The 17,177-nt window shown below is 62.8% G+C and overlaps 3 protein-coding genes across 4 annotated transcripts in view; 1 reads left to right on the plus strand and 2 right to left on the minus strand.

The window, feature by feature from the left end:
* The window catches only part of PLEC (plectin), a 37,586-nt gene extending 33,092 nt beyond the window's left edge, over positions 1-4,494 (minus strand). The window contains 1 exon segment of the mRNA XM_057736912.1: positions 3,771-4,494. Within this exon segment, the coding sequence (XP_057592895.1) occupies positions 3,771-4,308 (538 nt within the window). The 5' untranslated portion in view covers positions 4,309-4,494.
* Positions 1-17,177, minus strand: part of PARP10 (poly(ADP-ribose) polymerase family member 10) — a 40,053-nt gene that overhangs the window by 6,672 nt on the left and 16,204 nt on the right. The window contains exon 12 of one of the 2 annotated variants that reach the window (XM_057736751.1): positions 8,373-8,606. The exons of the other annotated variant lie outside the window; for it this stretch is intronic. The gene's annotated coding sequence lies outside the window, so the exon portion shown is untranslated. Of the gene's footprint in view, positions 1-8,372; positions 8,607-17,177 lie in introns of those variants that run through there. 2 annotated transcript variants of the gene reach the window in all.
* Positions 15,029-15,921, plus strand: LOC130854332 (proline-rich protein 2-like). The gene is made up of 2 exons (XM_057737025.1): positions 15,029-15,425; positions 15,509-15,921. The coding sequence occupies exons 1-2, from the start codon at positions 15,029-15,031 to the stop codon at positions 15,919-15,921; spliced, it is 810 nt and encodes a 269-aa protein (XP_057593008.1).

Consider the following 17,177-nt stretch of genomic DNA (forward strand, 5'->3'; position numbering starts at 1 on the left):
TCCCCATGTTGGGGTGCTTCCCCTGCGCCCTCAGAGGATGCCATGGAGTAAGCCCTGTGTACGACTGCATCACACAGATGAAGAAACTGAGGCACAAGAAGGGTGAGGAGCTCACCCTCCGTCACACAGGGCTGTGACGTCAGCCCCAGCGGCCTGCCTGGAGTGCCCGGTCAGTCTGCCGCAAAGCACAGCAAACCACACTTGGCCTCTGGCCGCCGGGGTAGGGCCCCCCCCCCCCCGACCCCCGTCCACGTGGGGAGGCCAGGGGCAAAGAGGAGAGGGCTGGAGGGGTGAGGGGCCAGACCACCCATGCCTCCTGCCCGTCAGCCCCAGGCTTCAGAAACTCACTTCTGAAGGAATCTGGCCTGCAGGGGCCAGCCCTGGAGGCAAGGGTGTCTCTCCCTGGAGGGTGGCGGGCAGCGCCCACAGGCCCCCCCCCCCCGTGGCTCCCAGAGCCCCCATCCAACACCAGAGCCTCCATCCCACACCAGAGCCCCCCCAGGCACTTCTGAGAGGGCTTCCCAGGTCCTGCCCCTCCAGGGCCCCAGCCACAGGCTGTGACGGAGAGGCCTGGGCTCCTCCCCCGAAGGCCTGCAGCCCCCACCCGCCCTGCCCTACCTTGGCCCAGCTGAATCAGCTCCTCCATGCTGTACCTGTCCATGGCCGCCGACCATGGGCCAGGCCGCTCCAGGAGCCGGCAGAGAGGAAAGGGAGGGAAGACAGGAAGGAGGCAAAGGGTGGGAGGCAGAGGGAGGGCTCCCAGGCGCCCCGGCCTCCCCATCCAGCCCTGGCGGCCCTGGCTCCTCCTCACAGCCTCCCCTTAGTCAGCAAGGCAGCAGAGCAGAAGCCCAGTGGATCGACAGGCTGGACCAGCCTGCCTGCAATCCCCGTGCCCTCGGGCGGGGCCGGAGGGGCCACCAGGCCCAGCCTCCCCCGCTGCCTCCCCCTCCCTGCACAGGCCCCACCAGCCTGCACCTCCCCGGCCCCTCCTGGACGCCCGCCGCCAGCTCAGGGGCAGCCAGCCCTGACAAAGGCACATCTCTTAACTGAGTCCCAGCCTCTGCACTCCTGCCTGGGCGCTGCCCGCCCACCCACCAGCCGCCGCAGGACCCAACCTGGTAAAAGACAAATCTAACCCTGCCGTAACCTGCTTAGAAAACCCCCCAGAGCTCTGCAGGTTCCCCACAGACAACCCAAATGCAGAGCTGGAGGCGCACAGAGTGCTGGCCAGGGCGCCACGCGCCCTGCAAAGGAGCAGGGCGGCACTGTGCGCTGACTCCGCGGCCCCTGCGGACAACCCGTGGGAAAGCCAGGTGCACGGCGGGGCCAGGAGAAGCAAGAGCCCGAAGGCCACCTGCATCTGCCGCATAAAAGCCTGCTGGAGCACAGGTGCTAAGGGCATTCAGACAGCACCTCTTCTCTACAAAAGCTCCAGCTCTTTCTGAATTTTGAGCCAGGCCAAACATCACTACTTGAAACATAAATGAAATTCGTATGCAAACACCCATTCCACCAAGTTTCCAGAACACAAATGAATCCCAAATTCCTCCCCTCCCGCCAGCTGGCCTCCCTGTCCCTCCTTCTGGCCGGGCGGGCGGTGGTACTCGCCCATCAGGGCTCGGCCTGGGGCCCCTCCCACAGGGCTCGTTCTTCACCCGGTCCCCACCCCAGACGTTGAGGGCTCCCAGCCAGGAGCTCGGCTCGGGCCTGGCTGGTAAGCAGCCGAACAACCGAGTGGACGCCTTTCCACGCGGAGGAGCAGACCACCAGGGCAGAGTGGGGACCGAGGAGCAGCAGGCCCAGGGACGGCCCCGCAGTGTCCGTGGCTCCCCGGCCGGGGCTGCACGGGCAGAGGCAGCCCAGTGGACCGAGGCCCCACGTGAAGCTGGCCTGGCCCTGCTGCAAACCGCCCGGAGGACGGTGCTGTGAGGAAGGAAAGGGGCTGTGTGGCTCATCGCGTGACGGTTTCTAAAACTCTGAGGAGTCCGTGGATCTAAATGCCCTCAGAACCTTCCCAGCCCGAGGGCGGAGCCAGCACGACCCCTGCAGACCCAGAAGCAGCCCTGTGCCACACCCAGCACCCAAAGCGCCCGGACGTCCTCCTGGGCCCAGAGCGGCACTCTGATCCCATGCGTGGCCTGAGGGACCGAGGGGAAGGGGGAGCCCACCCCCGCCGGCCCTGACTCAGCCTGGAGCTGGAGCTCATTTCCTGTTGGAAACTCTGAGCTGCCACCAGCGGCTGCGGCCGGGAAGGGAAGACTGAGTCACCTCCATCAGGGCTGGGGGTGCCCCCTGCTCTGCCCACTGCAGCCACACCCAGTCCCCCCTCCTGGCCTGTGGCCAAGGGCCCGCCCAGCCCAGCCGGGCCACCGACAAGGAAGGAAGGAGTGAAAAGGAGGGAGAGGCTCACGCTCACCACACCCAAGACCCAAGAATGGGGAGAGGGCTGGTCTGCCAGCACCGGGCCGAGAGCCGGCTACTGGGTGCTGGGCAGAGCCGACTGAGCACCCAGCCAAGCGCTCCCGTCTCTCTGGGGGAGATACCCTCACCCCACTGACAGGGGCCAGAGAGGCCACGTGGCGAGCCTGAGGCCACCCCGCTGCCCACGGCCCCACTGATTCTCCCAGATGGGCTCCCAAGCCTTGGCCCTAGTTGGTGGGTCCAACCCAGACCAGGACAGCGCTAGGGCTCCCACGGCGCACCTGGGCCTGCGCCTGGCGCACCTGAGCCCCATGCGTTCACCTGGCGAACTCCTACCCACCCTGCTGGCCCACCCCTCAGAGACCAAGCGCCTCCCCAGGCAGTGAGACATGGAGACGGAGGCAGGGACTGAGCCTGCTGTGCTGGGGACAGGCTGCCTCACCTCAACCCCGAGGCCGATGAGCTCCCGACACGCATGTGTGAGCCCTGAGCTGCATGGAACCCTCTGCCCACCGGGGTCCTGCAGCACAGGTGATTAGGGACAGAGGAACACCACAGAGTGAGGACGCAGAGAGGGCTTGCTGGCCACCCGGGGACAACAGGACCTGTTCCATCCTCTGGGACCTGGCTCCCGCTGGGAAGGATCTGCCGAGACCCCAGGCTGGGCTCTGAACCCGCCACGCCTTGGCCTCTGGCCCAGCAGCAGACGTTCCTACCTAGGGTCTGCTCTTCTTGCCTTGACCCAGGGCTGCCCACTAGGCCATCACCAGCCCCAAGCCAACCAAGCACCCCGCCACAATATCACATCTGTGCCACACAACCACAGGGGCAGGTATCACCCCCACTGGACAAACTCAAGGCTCACAAAGGTCAGATAGTCACCCACACTGCTGGAGAGTAGCTACACCCCTGTCCCATCCCAGCACCTCCTCTGCATGCCCCCACTTCCTGCACACAGGGCCTCCGTGCAGACAAGTCACTGGGGTGGTGAGAGGGGTGAGCAGGGCACAGTACGAGGGCTACGCTGGGGAGAGGGCAGAGGGTGCCAGCCAGGGCTGTGCTAACAGCTGGTCCTGCCAATCCAAGATCCGCAAGCCCCACCCCTAGCTCCGGGGTGCGCCTGGGGATGGGCCGCCAGTAACCACAGCCTGCTCCTTGGCCTGCGCACCCCAAGGTCCTCAAGGAGGAGGAGGAGCCCTGTGGGTCCACCCACGAGAGCGCCCAGGCAGAGACAGTGCCACCTGCCGGTGGGAGCAAAGCTTTCGCACCCTTGCTGCCCACCCCAGCCCACCAGGCCCAGGCCCCAGCACCCCCTCCCGTCCCCCACGCTGGGGCCAGGACGCAGCTACCTGTGGCTGGGGCAGGCCCCGGGCCAGGCCTCGCCAGGGTCCCCGGGGTGGCGACGGGCACCACAGGGGGCTCAGGGGCCCCCTCCTCAGGCTCCTTCCGGCGGTAGACCCACCGCTCCTCACGGGCAGGGTCCTCGGCTGGCAGAGGCCCCCGCTTGGGCGGGCAGCCCAGGGGACCCTGCACGGCCTGCACGTGGGGGGTGCGACGCGCAGGCATCACCATGGCGACAGGGCGGCGCACCCGCTGCAGAGAGGCGGGCACAATCTCCGGCGGCAGGTGCAGGTACTGGCGCAGGTGGGCAATGCCCTCGTTGGTGAGGTACCAGTAAAAGTGGCGCCAGGCGAAGGTCTCCCGTACCAGGCCCCGCGCCCGCAGGGAGGCCATGGCACGCGTGACCTGCAGGTTGGTGACGCCGGGCACGTGGGGGTGCAGGCTGCGGGGTCGCCGGTCCTTCTTGGCTACCATCACGCCCTCGCGGAAGAGCACCTCGTAGATGGCCCGCAGCTGGTCCAGCGGCATGAGCATGCCGGCCACCATGGCTGCCGGCGCCCGCGAGTCGAGGGCACGGGTGAGGCGAGGACGGCGGGCGCGGCCCGGGGAGGAGGCCCAGGAGACGCCCTCGGCACAAGGTGCAGCCGGGGCCGCGGGGCAGGCGGGACGCGGCGCTGAGCTCGAGGGCGCGGGCTCCGGGCTTGCGGCTGCCGGCGGCGGGCCCTCTGGCTCCGAGCGAGCAGCGATTCCTGCCGGCACTGCGGCCTGCCCACCGCCCGCGCGAGCCGCCCGCCCTTCGGGACGCCCAGGCCGGCCCCCTCTGACTCAGCGGCAAGGGCGGCCCCTCCCACCCTCAGCCGACAGAGCGGGGGGCGCCTCGCGGCGGCGGCCACCCCCAGGGCAGGCCCCGTCCCCTCCCAGGCCCGCAGCTCCACGTCAGAAATGACATCAGTTTCTAAACACTTCCTCCAAGGTTCCTGAGACCAAGCGGAGCGGGACGGAGCGGCCGCGGACCCAGAATCTCAGAGGGTGGCAGGAGGGAAGCGAGCAGGGAGGGCCACAGCCCTCGGGCCGGACCCCACTCGGGGCTGCGGTCTCGGTGCCTCCCAGACTCCCAAGCAGCTGAGGGGGCGCTGGGCCGCCCGGGCTGGGGCGGGGGGGGGGGGGGGGGCGCCGGGTCTAAGGGAGGAGAGCTGGGGTCTCGAGGGGGCGACGGCAGGCGCAGCGGCTGCTGCAGCCACGGGCGGGCGGCTGCAGGCACCGCCGGCTGCTGTCCACCGAGCGGGCAAAGGGACAGAGCCCCCACCCCCAAGTGTCAGAGCCAGACCCAGGCCACCCCGCTTCACACTTGCCATGCCCGGCAGGTCCAGGGCCGGCCCCGAACAGTGCCAGCAGGGCACAGGGTGGGGGCTCCGCAGCTGTCGGAGGCCAGAAGCTCTCAGCTGCCACAGGGAATCAAAGCCGGCCGGCGCCCCCGCCGCCCCAAGACAGCGCACCCTGGGCGGCCTGAGCGCCTCCTGAGCCAGCTGCACACACGCAGGGGAGAGCAGCACCCCGCGAGAGGAGGCTCAGGGCCCCAGGGAAAGGGGAAGGGGCTGCACGCGCCACGAGAGGACCCTGAACCTGGCCTGGCCACACCCCGCCGTCGCCCCGAGGCCCCCACAGCGAGGCTCCAACCACGGACACCCCGCTCTCCCGCTGCCGCGGCACCCCTCTCACCCGGACCCGCGCCTGGCCCTCCCCCCGGCGGACACACCCATTCCCACCAAGCGCCGCTAACGCGGGAACCGATTATAAATAGGGCGGAGGTGGGGGATCCCGAGGTGGGAGGCTCCGGCGCGCGGGGCCGGGTTTAACCAGGCCGTTGCCATGGCAGCGCGGAGCCCGCCCCCAACGCGCGCGCGCGCGCGCGCACGCACACACGGTGGTGGCGGCGGAAACGGCAGGCCCGGCCAACTGTCCCCACGGCCCTGCCGCGGTCCTGCGGCGCCGCTCGCCCTCCGCCTCCCCCTCCGCCGGCGGGAAGCCGGCCAGCCCCGCGGAACCCCGGCTGCGGAGGGCGGGGCGCCGGCTGGGGGGGAGGACGCCCCGCAGGCGCGAGGGGGCAGCGGCCACGCCCCCCAGCCCAGCGGCGCCTGCGGACCCTGCAGGCCACCCGGGCTGTGCTTGGGGAACCGACAGCAGCTGTGGTTTCAGGCCAGCACTCAGGCCAGGGGCCCGGCCCTGTGCCCACAGAGGGCCCACTCCAGGCCCGACCCTCAGCCCTCCCCCAGACCTCCTGCGCGCCCCCTGCCCATCCCACAGCCCCACACTGACCTCCTCTCCCTCCTCGCCACCCATTCACCCCACGCACATTTTCCTGGTTTGATTGCCCGACCTAACTCCGCAATCCCCAAGCCCCCCACCAAACCAACCCCAAAGCATGCCCCTCCCCAAATGATTCCAAGCCACACCCAAGGCCTCCAGACCTAAGGTGTCTCCTCCTCCCATGGGTCTCTCCTCCTTGCATGGGTCTCTGGCCAAACCCCTCAGCCCAGTCACCCCCCACGCCATCCCCGCAGGAGAGGGCAGCAATTTGGGACGCCCAAGAAAGGGGGCGGGGCACGATGGGGGAATCCCCCTCCCTCCCACCAGCCCTGCCCTTGGGGGAGGAGGGGAGGAGCAGGGAGGAGCCTGGAGCAAGATGTTCCAGGCCTGGCCCCCGCTCCGGCACACCTCCCTCTGCCCCACCGCCATCTCCGCGCCCCCCAGGTCCCAGGGCTGGGAGAACGCCCCTTTTTGCCCTGCCCCCACCCTGCGGGAACCGCAGCCGCAGTTGCTGATTCAGCACAGGGAGGGCCCGGGCGGGCAGACAGGGCGGCCCCCGTCCCCCCCACTCCAGGCCCCTCCGGGTCTCCAGGGCAACCGGTCGGGGCCCCTGGGCAGCCCCCAGCCCCCCAGCCCAGAACAAAGAACCGCAGTGTGGACTCGCCCGGGGCCAGCCAGCCTGGCGCCTCCCCGCAGTGATCCCCAAGGCCCTGCCCGGTCCCCTCGGACGCTGGGGGACAGACCGGCAAGCGGGGCGGGGACTCTGCAGAGTGCGGGAGGAGAGAAAGTGCCGACGCGACCGGTTGCAGAGGCCAGCTCCCACCCCTGCCCCGCCCCCGCCGCCGCATAGCCCGCCCCGCCCCCCGGCCGCTCGCTGCAGGGCTGCAGGGCTGCAAGGCTGCAGGGCTGGAGTCACCGCACCCCCCCCCCCCCCGCACCCCAGCCAGATCCGGACGGACCTCCCACCAGGTGGAGTCCCGGCAGGGCATGGACCTGGGGTGACCTGGGGTCTCCTGCGGCTCCAGCTCCCCATTCCCGAAGCCTGCCCTCAGGGCGGCAGACCCCGACCGCTGCCCTGCGGGGGCTGCACCCAGACGGAGGTCACTGCCTGGTCTACACCCCCACACCCCCCGGCTCGGTCCCTGTCCCCGGCCCGCACCTTTGAGGGAGCTGATCTCATGCTGGATGGCTCGCGAGGGGTCCATGTCTCTGGCGGGGCTGAGGGCTGCCACGCCGAGTCCAGCCCCGCACTGCACTGCCCAGGCCAGAGCCGCAGCCTGGGGGAGGAGCCAGGGGGCGCGGGGCGGAGCTTGCCAGCCGGGGCGGGGCCTGGACTGATCAATGCACGTCCGGCGCATGCTCCACCCTTCCAGCCCCCAGCTCTCAGTCGCCTGACCCCGATAACTCCAGCCGGACGGCCAGGCCACCAGGCTGGACCCAGGTGTGCCTGCCGGCCCACCCCACCCCACAGTCCCCGGGCCTCCGCCGCTGGCCACCTTCAGAATGCCCCCCAGCCGCTCCTGCACGCGGCCTTCCTGGCCTCGAAGTCATAGCCACTCGTTCCCTGCAGGAGACACCCACCGGTCTGGACCTCCCAGTGACCACCCCCCCGGGGGCAGAGGCTGGAGGCTCCTTAGTCACCACCATCCACTCCCCCCCCTTCCATGCCCTCTGCCTTCTCCCCTCGGCTGGGGGCCCTCCTCCGCCGTCCCGTGACACCCGGACTCCCACGGAGAGGGATCCAGCCTCTGCCTATCCCACCCCCCCAGCCAGCCCCCACCAGGTTTGTCTTGGATGCTCCTGTCTGGCCAGCCCCGCGGATGCACCACCGTCTACCACCCAGGCGGTCAGGCCAACACCCCGGGGTCGTCAGCCCCACACATCCTGGTGGCTCCACCTTCCAGTCTGTCCACCTGCCACCAACTGTCTGGCCCCAGCACATCTCCTTGCACTGGCAGGATCAGCCTCCTGGACACAAACTGTCACTGCCTGCCCCCTGGGGAGAATGTCAGCACTGGCACTGCCAGGGTGGGGTCAGCGCTGCCTCCCTCACGGTGCAGCAGGAAGCTGGAAACAAATGCTCGAGCCTTGCCCACACCTCGGGCACACGTCGCCCCAGGAATGGGCCCTCCCGCTCCACCCTGGTCCTCTGTGCTGGGCCATGTGGGACAGAGACAGCCTCAGTCTCCTGCCAGGCCCACATCCAAACCCTCCCTCCATCCTCACCCCAAGGCCCCCCCCCCGGCCCCTTGGGGCCCACACTCTGCCCAGCCAGGCCACCAGCTTCAGGCACCCACCTTTGCTGCAGGCAGGCCTGCCGTGTGTGTGTGGCGTCAGGACTGGGGGCAGCACGTGAGGACGGCACAGGGTGGAGCTGGAGGCCCCCACAGGTACGGGCTGATGGGCACAGAAGCGGGTGCAGCCCCACACCGGCTCGAGGCCCGGAGTTCTAGGGTCCCTCACACCCCCACCCCTGCCCTTCACAGGGCTCAGCCAGTCCAGAGCACCGGCTGGTCTCAGGACAAACAGCAGTAGACCTGGGGTAAACAGTAATAGGAGAAATAAACAGAGGATTCTGTGATTTCTTACCCCTAAATTCCTAAATCTCAAATGAAATTGATAGATACTTAAACAAATATCTAAAAGCTACAGAAAAACTCACACACACACACACACACAAAATCAGCGCTGGTTATAGTTTTAAAACTGCATATAACTGGGAATTCCTTGGCTGTCTAGTGGCTGGGACTCAGCATTTTCACTGCTGTAGTCCCTGATTCAATCCCTGTTTCGGGAACTAAGATCCCGCAAGCCTAGCAGCACAGCCAAAAAACAAAACAAGACAAAACTGCATATAACTGAATTTTATAGGATTATAATTTTAAGCTACTGAAAGGTGAGGGCAGAAAGCAAGTAATGGGATAACACAAGGATCAGGCGCAACTGGGTGGCTTTTCCCAACTTTTAGAACCATGTGGACAGAGAAGGAATGTCCCCTCAAGCTGGGCTGCCCACCTGAGAGTTGCCACTGCGGTCACCTGCAGCCCCTTGCAAACAGGGGCTCCCAGAGAAGGGGTGGCAGTCGGAAGGCCCCGTGAAGAGGCCTTCGGCCTGCCCCGGCCCAGTCTGTCCCAAACGGCAGCCACGAGGCACGGCCTGGGAAGTGGGGTGTGGCCACGGCCCCTGGACAGACTCCACAGGACACTCTGAACCCGCTCCTTGGTTTCTTCTCAGGGCAGGCTGCAGCCAGCACAGGAAGAGAAACGCACACACAGAGGCCTGACGTTGAGAGAAAATGGGTCCAGCCAACCCCAGAGCACGCGGGGACGGTGGCAGGACAGGGCTCCCCTAAGCCAGCAAGGCCCCTCAGACTGCAGTGGGCGAGGGCTGGGGGGAGGAGGTGGGGCAGCGGGGCTCCGGCGGGTGAGAAGCAGCGGCCCTGGCCCACCCGACAGTCCTCACTGCCGTCTCACTGCCCAGGAGGTCTGGTCCCGGGGTCCTGGGCAGGGCAGCTGGCCTGGCCAGCACAGCCTCCCCACACCCAGCGAGGGTCCTGTCCTGTTGGGCAGCCTGTGCCCGGGACTCACACATGGGCAAGGCTGAGCCCTCTTGAAGCTTTACTGCAAATTCCAGGAAGCAACTCACACTCCTGTGGTCCCCGGAACCCAAGCGGAGCCCCCACACCACAGCCAGGGCCCCCTCCTTCCCAGTCCCTCTGTCTGGGATAAAGTCCCCCTCCTCACAAGTCTCCTGAGACCCTGGCAGGGGTGGCCCCGGGCCAGGGCCAACGAGCGGCCCCTGCCCGCCCCCACACCCCCACCTGCACTCAGACCGTCCCGCTGCTCCCGAGGCCCCGTCTGCCTTCCAGTCTGTGCTCCCCGCCAGGGCTCCCAGCCTCACACCTGCATCCAGCCACCCTGTGTGGCTGCAGCCCGGAAGGCCAGGTCCGCAGCACTGCGGGGGGTGCACGCCAGGGCCCCTGGGGGTCCTGGTGAAGGCCCGGGAGGCACAGAGCTTACCCATCTGGGCCCCACCCAGCTCTCTCTCCCTGCGGCCCAGTTCAAAAATAGCACCGTTACCAGGTACCTGCCAGAGACCTCGGGCAGGAATCCTGGTTCCCACCCCATGTTCCATCCACTGGGAGGTCCCATCGTGCGGCTCCCAAACGTCTCTCAAACCTGCCTTCGTCCCGCTGTCTCCACAGCCACCCTCCTCCCCTTGGGGACAGCCCTGGCCGCCGCACTGCCCTCCACCTCCAGGGACTCTGCAGACAGGGGCCACAGCCCCACTGCTACCCCTGCTCCGTCTCAGGGCTGCAGAGAGGCTCCCGGTCCTCCCCGTCCTGCTGCGCTGACCCCTCTGCAGTTTCCTCCAGCAGGGACAGCGGGGACAGTGCTCTCACCCAGAGACGCTTGTCTGGGACACAGGAGCACCGTCTCAGCACCCCTGCACCGCAGGTCTGGACAGAGGCATCCACAGGAAGCAAAGAAGTGGATTCTTGCAGTTCAAGGATGAGGTACTGCCTGAGAACTCTATTAGTAGGGGTTACTTCATTAATAGATTAAAAGAGAAAACCTGTATATTGATCTCAAAATTGCTGACAACTCATTTGACAAAAACTGCCAGGGTTTCTGATTTTTACAAGGTGGCCTAGTAAACTGGGGAAGGAGGTCCAGGTGTCCCTCGGTATAAGAGGGGGATTGCTTCCAATCCCGCCGCCAATACCAACATCCTAGGATGCTCAAGCCCCTCAGAAAAGCTGGAGTAGTATTTGCATATAACCTAATACAGTGCAAATGCTATGTAAAGAGTTGTAAATACAATGTACATGTTACATAAATAGCTGTCTTTGAGCACCCACAGCAAATGCAAGTTTTGTTTTTTGTAAATTTCTGGAACCCTCTCCCCCATAGTACTTTTGATCTAAGGTTACTTAAATCCCCAGTTGCGGACCAGTAACACAAGAACAGACGTCCCTAGTACTGGAAGCAGGAGCAGCCAGGCTGCAAGGCTCAGCACGGTGGCCGGGACACCCTCAAGGCCAGGCCGAGAGGCGGCCAGGGCCAGCCTTCGGGCTCAGCAGCCCACGAGGTTCATCTGGGGCGCGAGAGGTGAAAGGAGGCTGCAGGCCTGTGGCCTGGCCCGCAGCTCCTGACGCAGGGTGTCCGGAGCCCACGCCTCCTCCACACCTAAACCAGCACCACTGACCAGAACCAGTAAGGCGCTCACTAGAGTGGCCGGCATGCAACTAACCCAAGAGATGTCTTACAGGCTAAGAAAAGGAGTCAGAAAAAGAGGGTGGAAAAACCCTTCATTAGCACTGCAGGGTATAAACCACTCTGGCACAAGATAAATAAAAATCAGCACTTAGAACTTAAGTTCAGAAAGCACAGAGCGAGACCCAGAGCCACGGGGAGACGCGCACGGCCAATGCAGAGGTCCGACCCGCACCCGGAGCGGGAACTGCGCTGCTGACGGCCCCGGCGGCCCCTCCGCCACTCTGTTAATAATTGCCTCCTTCGCTCACCCACGTGATTTTACATCAGATCCGCATCCGCGAGCTTCTGTTGTTTGTTTGAAACCCTGACACTGGCTGCTGCACAGGTGCAGGGAGCAAGCCCTTTCAGGCGCTGCTGGAATACCCAGCAAACCCCCTAGAAACTTTTAAAAAATATTGTGTTTGGACAGGAATATTCCCTGGACGCACACACGGGCCGTGCATGGACGTCTCCCCCAGCCTGCCCCCTCCCCGCCCCACGCGCAGTGTGGAAATCACTGTCCAGACTGGTGTCCTCTTTATTCCTCGGAAACTTCTTTATGTAGAAAATCACGCATACACACACATGATTCTTGGTTTTCCTCCTTTTAACACAAAAAGAAAAGTGACCCCTCGCCTGCGCCGTCTGACCCCACACCTGGGAGGCCTCCCTGCTGCACCGCCGCATCTGCCCTCCTCTGCTCTTACACACACACTGAGTTCTTAGGCCTGATGGACACTTTCTCTGGCCTGGTTTCCACTGTTTCACCAACACAATCCAGAAATCGGGGTTTCTGGATTTTTGCCAATCTCATAGGTGAAAACACAGCACCTTGGTGCAGCTAGAGCTTAAATTTTGCATACTATTTGACCCAGAAATTCTATTCCTAACAACAGCCACAGACACGCAATGATCCAGCCACACAGCTCTTCTGTGCAGCAGTTTCCAACACCAAAAACAAGACTAAACTAAACTAACCCTAATTGTTCCATGCGACAAATAGGATATGATTACCATACAAAAGAATATTATATTGTAAATTAATGTCAAAGAAAGATATATTTGTTGTAATATTAAGTAAAAATAAGTTGTGTCTAAAATACTTCATATTAGATTACAAATTCATAAATAAATTGTACTATAAAATACTGTGCACATATTTTTAAAACAACAAGCATAAAACAAAAAGATGTGGAGGTTTTACAAAATACCAGTCAACCACAGCAGGGCAACCTGGAGGGAGAGCATGGCACAGCGGCCCCCGGAAGACATGTTCACGTCTGAATCCCGGATACCCATGACTGTGACCTTATTTGGAAATAGGATCTTTGCAGATGTGATTAAATTAAGGATGTCACGACGAGATCACCCTGGATCATCTGGGGGGACCTAAGTCTAATGACAAGTGTCCTTATAAGAGACAGAAGAGAGACACACAGAGGAGAAGCCACGTGAAGGTGGGGCAGAGACTGGAATGGTGCAGCCATGAACCGAGGACCGCCACGGCAACAGCCACAAGAAGCTGGAAGAGGCAGGAAGGGTCTTCTCTAGAGCCTTCAGAGAAACTACGGCTGTGCCAACACCTTGATTTTGGCCTTCTGGTCCCCAGAAGTGTGACAGAATAGACTTCTGCTATTTTAGACCACCTGTTTGTGGTCGCCTGTCATGGCAGACACAGGAAACTAATGAAGACATTTTACCGGGAGTGACAAATACCTATAAAAGCGTGGCACTGGTTTTGAGCAACGGACACCGGCCGGAGCGTTCTGAGGAGCATGACAGGAAAAGTCCAGATCGCCTTGAGCGGCTGTTGCTAGAAATACGGATGTTAAAGACGCGGCTGGTGAGGACTCAGGAGGAAACAGTGCGCACGCTGCCAGAAGCTGGAGGAAGGTAGTGCTTATTAAACAGTGCAAAAAACGTGGCTGAACTGTGCTCCACTGTTGGTGGAAAGCAGAACTTATAAGTGAGGAACTTGGATCTTTAGCTGGGGAGATTTCCAAGCGAAGTGTGGAAGGTGTGACCTGGTTTTTACCTATTCCTTACAGGAACGTGCAGGAGGAAAGACATAAATTGTGGAAGGAACTGTTAAGCAAAAAAAGAACCAGCACCGGTGATTGGGAAATGCACAGCCTGTTCAGACTGCAGAAGGTGCTAATGTGGGGAGACTCACTGTTAGGAGAGGGTGCTCTGGAGAGAAAGCCAAGGATGCGACTGGAGAACTTTCCGCTGAAGAGAGTTGATGTCTGACTCACAGAGACATCTAACCTTCTCAGCACAAGCTGGGGACAGGGAGGGTCACCCAGGAAAGCTGTGCAGAAGCCTCCTGCCTGGCATGGATGCCCGTGGCATACGTGGGAGGCCACAAGGTGTATAAGAACGCTGCGTCGGCAGAAACACTGCCAGCTTGAATGCAAGAAGACAGAGACAGGATGAAAGGAAGGAGAGCTGTTGGAGTTCGGGGATTTGACAGGCAGGAAATGGGGTGACAGAGCTACTCAGCTTCAAACATATGCTGTCCGTCAAGAAAAAGGAAAAATGACTCCAAGGGCAGGGCCTCAGGCACAGAGGCAGAGGCCAGCAGGGCTGAAGGTGTAGAGAGCAAAGCATAAGCCACAGAGTATTCTCAGGCCTTCAAATCTACAGAGCTGCCCTGCCGCAGTTCACTCGTGCTCAGGACTGAGGAGCCCTTCCTTCCTCCCTCTCCATCTCCCTCTGGGAAGAGGGGATGTCCAGTGTACACCTGGCTCACCGTTGTATTTTGGGAATATACAACTTGCTTTCTAGTTTCACGGGCCCACAAATGCAGAGCAATTTTGCCCCAGGGTGGACCATACCCAAAACCTTACCTATACCTGATTTAGAGAATTCAGAGGAGACACAGGGCTTTTGCACTGATGAGATATAGATGAGATTCTGGACTAAGTGTTTTTGCTCTAAGACTTTGGGGGATGCTGGGATGGGGCAAATGTATGCTGCATGTGAGAGACATGAGTTTTTAGGGGGCAGACTACAGTGGCTGAATGGCGGCCCCCAAGATACATGTCTGCATCCAAGGCCCTAGAGTCTGTGAAAGCTACCTTTTTCGGAAACAGGGTCTTTATAGCTGTAACTTCGTTTAGCATCGAGATGCGATCCCCCTGGACGGTGAGGAAGGCCCTAAGTGCAATCATAAGTGTCCTCACAAGCGGCGGAGGAGGAGAGGCGGGAGAGGCCGTGCCGAAGGAGGGCCGGGGCTGCACGGGGGCAGCCACACACCAAGGGACGTGACGGCCACGGGAAGCCGGGAGGGGCGAGAAGCGGGAGCTGCCCAAAGCCTCTGGGGGCGCTCGGCCCTCCCGACCCCTTGATCTCAGACTTCTGGCTCCGAAACTGTGAGAGAATACATCTCTGCTGTTTTAAGCCACCCAGGTTGTGGCAATCTGTTATGGCGGCCACAGGAACCCAAAGGGGGGCGTGTACTTGGGAGCTACTTGTGTTCTGAGAGCATCCATGAGGTCCTGGGGTGGAGTCCTGCCCCTCGAGGCTTAACCCTGTGCCGGTCCTGTCCTACAAGCTTCCCGCGGAGCCACGCACTTCACAGCAAAGGAGCAGAAGGATACATTTCAAAAGTTCAAAATACAAGGACCTGAACAAAGACCACGAAAGCACACACCCACCTAAGACACCTGACGAGGACACCTCCTTCCGGCTTTCTGCCGATGGCCTCGGCCCTGCACGACGCAGTCCTGTGCCTCCAGCTCCCCGACCGTGCCTCCCGTGGGGGCCTCCCCCAGCCCGCTGCACCGGGCACCCGCGCAGCCGCGCAGCCCGCAGTCCGCCTGCCCCCTCGCCCGCCCGCCCGGCATCTCCCAGACTCCAGGGAGCCACAGCGGATGACCGTCTTCCTTCCCGGCAGCACTGGCCCCGGGCCTGCCCCCACCCCAGGCACCAGCGCGGGCGGCCGATGCCCCCTCCTCTTCCTGGCCCCAGGGGAGCGGGAGAGGTCCCTGCCAAGAGCTGAGCACCCTGCCGGGAAGACCCTTCCACAGCGGAACCACGACCCAAGCCCCCCCAGAGGAGGAGGGGAGGGAGGGAGGAGGGGAGCAGGCCCTCCGAGTGGGCGCCCGCCTCCCACCACCCGGGAAGGGGCTGCTGACCCCCCTCCCCCCGGGGCCCCCCTCCCCCGGGCCCACCACCAGATGACCCCGCCTACGCCCCCGCCTGGGTCCCCAACTTCACCAGCCACAGCCCTGCCTGGCACCCACAGCACCGGCTGTCCCAGCTCTGCGTCTCCCCGTCCACCGTGGGGCTGCTGCTGGCCACTGCCCTTGGCCCCGTGCCACGCGGGGGTACCCGGCCCCACACGGCATCCCCCCTCTCCAGCGTTGTTGTGACCCTTCCCAAGGTGCCCAGATCCTGGCCCCCCGCTGCCAGCTCCTTGCAGGCTTCACTGGGGAAACTGAGGCAAGGAGGCATCATCGCCCACACCTTCCCACCCCCCTGGGGCCCAACGGCCCCACCTTGGGGACGCCTCTACCCCTTCCGAACCACAGGGCCCTGCGTGGCAAGGGGCTGCCGGGACCACCCCCAGCACCTGCAGTTGGGCAAATGAGAGAGGTCACCCACACCCGCCAGTGCTCTGCCAGGATGCATTCTGCTGACGGCAGCCTTGTGTCACTGCTGCATCCTGCACGGCAGACTCCCCCTCTCACACCCCTGGACCCCTCACCGTCTCCACCTCCCTTCTCACCCTCCACACACCCCTCAGTGCCTCCAATCTGACCTCCAATCTGTCCCTAAGCAGGTCTCGCCAAGGTCCAGGTACCCCTTTATGACCATGCCAGGCACTCTAAGGGCCTCGGCCTGCTCGAGCCCTCTTGCCCGGGCAGCCGGCTTCTGGGCCGTGGCCCCTTCCTGTTCACTGGGTGGCCCGGACCACCCCCTGGGTAAAGCTCCGCCTCTCCCCCCACTGCTTCCCAGTGACCCAGACTCAGCGCACAGGCTCATCTCTTCCTAGTGAGGCCCCCGCTCGGCGCCCAGCCTGGTGCCCCCAGCTTCTAGGGGGCTTCCCGTGCTGCCTGGCTCACAATCATACAGGTTTATTTGCCCCCAAGCTGAGCGTCTGTCCTCGCCGCCAGCTGCTGCAGAGGCGCCACGCCACACCCCCCTGGGGGCTTCACGCCAGGTCTGCGTTTCCGCAGGAGTCTGGCTCGGGGTCCGCTCTCCCTCCCATCCACCAGCTCATTTTCAAACCACATAGCGGAGGCAGCAGGACACGGACCCTGCCCTCAGGAAGCTGAGTCAGGTGGGAGAGGAGATATTTAAAACCCTTTGTCACCCACGAACCCATGTCCAGACCTGGAGCACGACACCCCGAGGGTCCCCCACACCTCAGCCCAAAACACACTCCAGGAGGATTACAGACGAAGACGCGCGGAGACAAAGACATGCACCTGAACTGGAGGAGACGGGCAGCACGTGTTTCTACAGAAGGCCATTCTAAGAATGACATAAAATCCAGAGGTCATAAAATGAGAGACGGGTGATTTTAAAAGTTAGTACAGCACCACAGACAGAATTAAATGACAAGCGACACAGGGAAACTTTTAAGAGGCGAAAGAGCTGTTCTGTGATCTGGGCACGGGCCACCGGGCAACTCTGAATTTTAACTAAGCGGTATGTGTATAATTTCTGTAGGAATGTTATACTTCAATTAAAAGTTTCCTTTAAAAAACTAACAAACTGAAGGAAAAATGAGAAACATGGGTAACAGACAAGGAAGCTAACATGCACGATAAACAAAGAACTCACAACTCGAAAGAAAACACCTCATAGAGAGACGAACAATGCTTTTCAATAGGAAACTCA

The sequence above is a fragment of the Hippopotamus amphibius genome, chromosome 5, assembly GCF_030028045.1.
Source record: "Hippopotamus amphibius kiboko isolate mHipAmp2 chromosome 5, mHipAmp2.hap2, whole genome shotgun sequence".
In the NCBI taxonomy this organism is placed as follows: Eukaryota; Metazoa; Chordata; class Mammalia; order Artiodactyla; family Hippopotamidae; genus Hippopotamus; species Hippopotamus amphibius.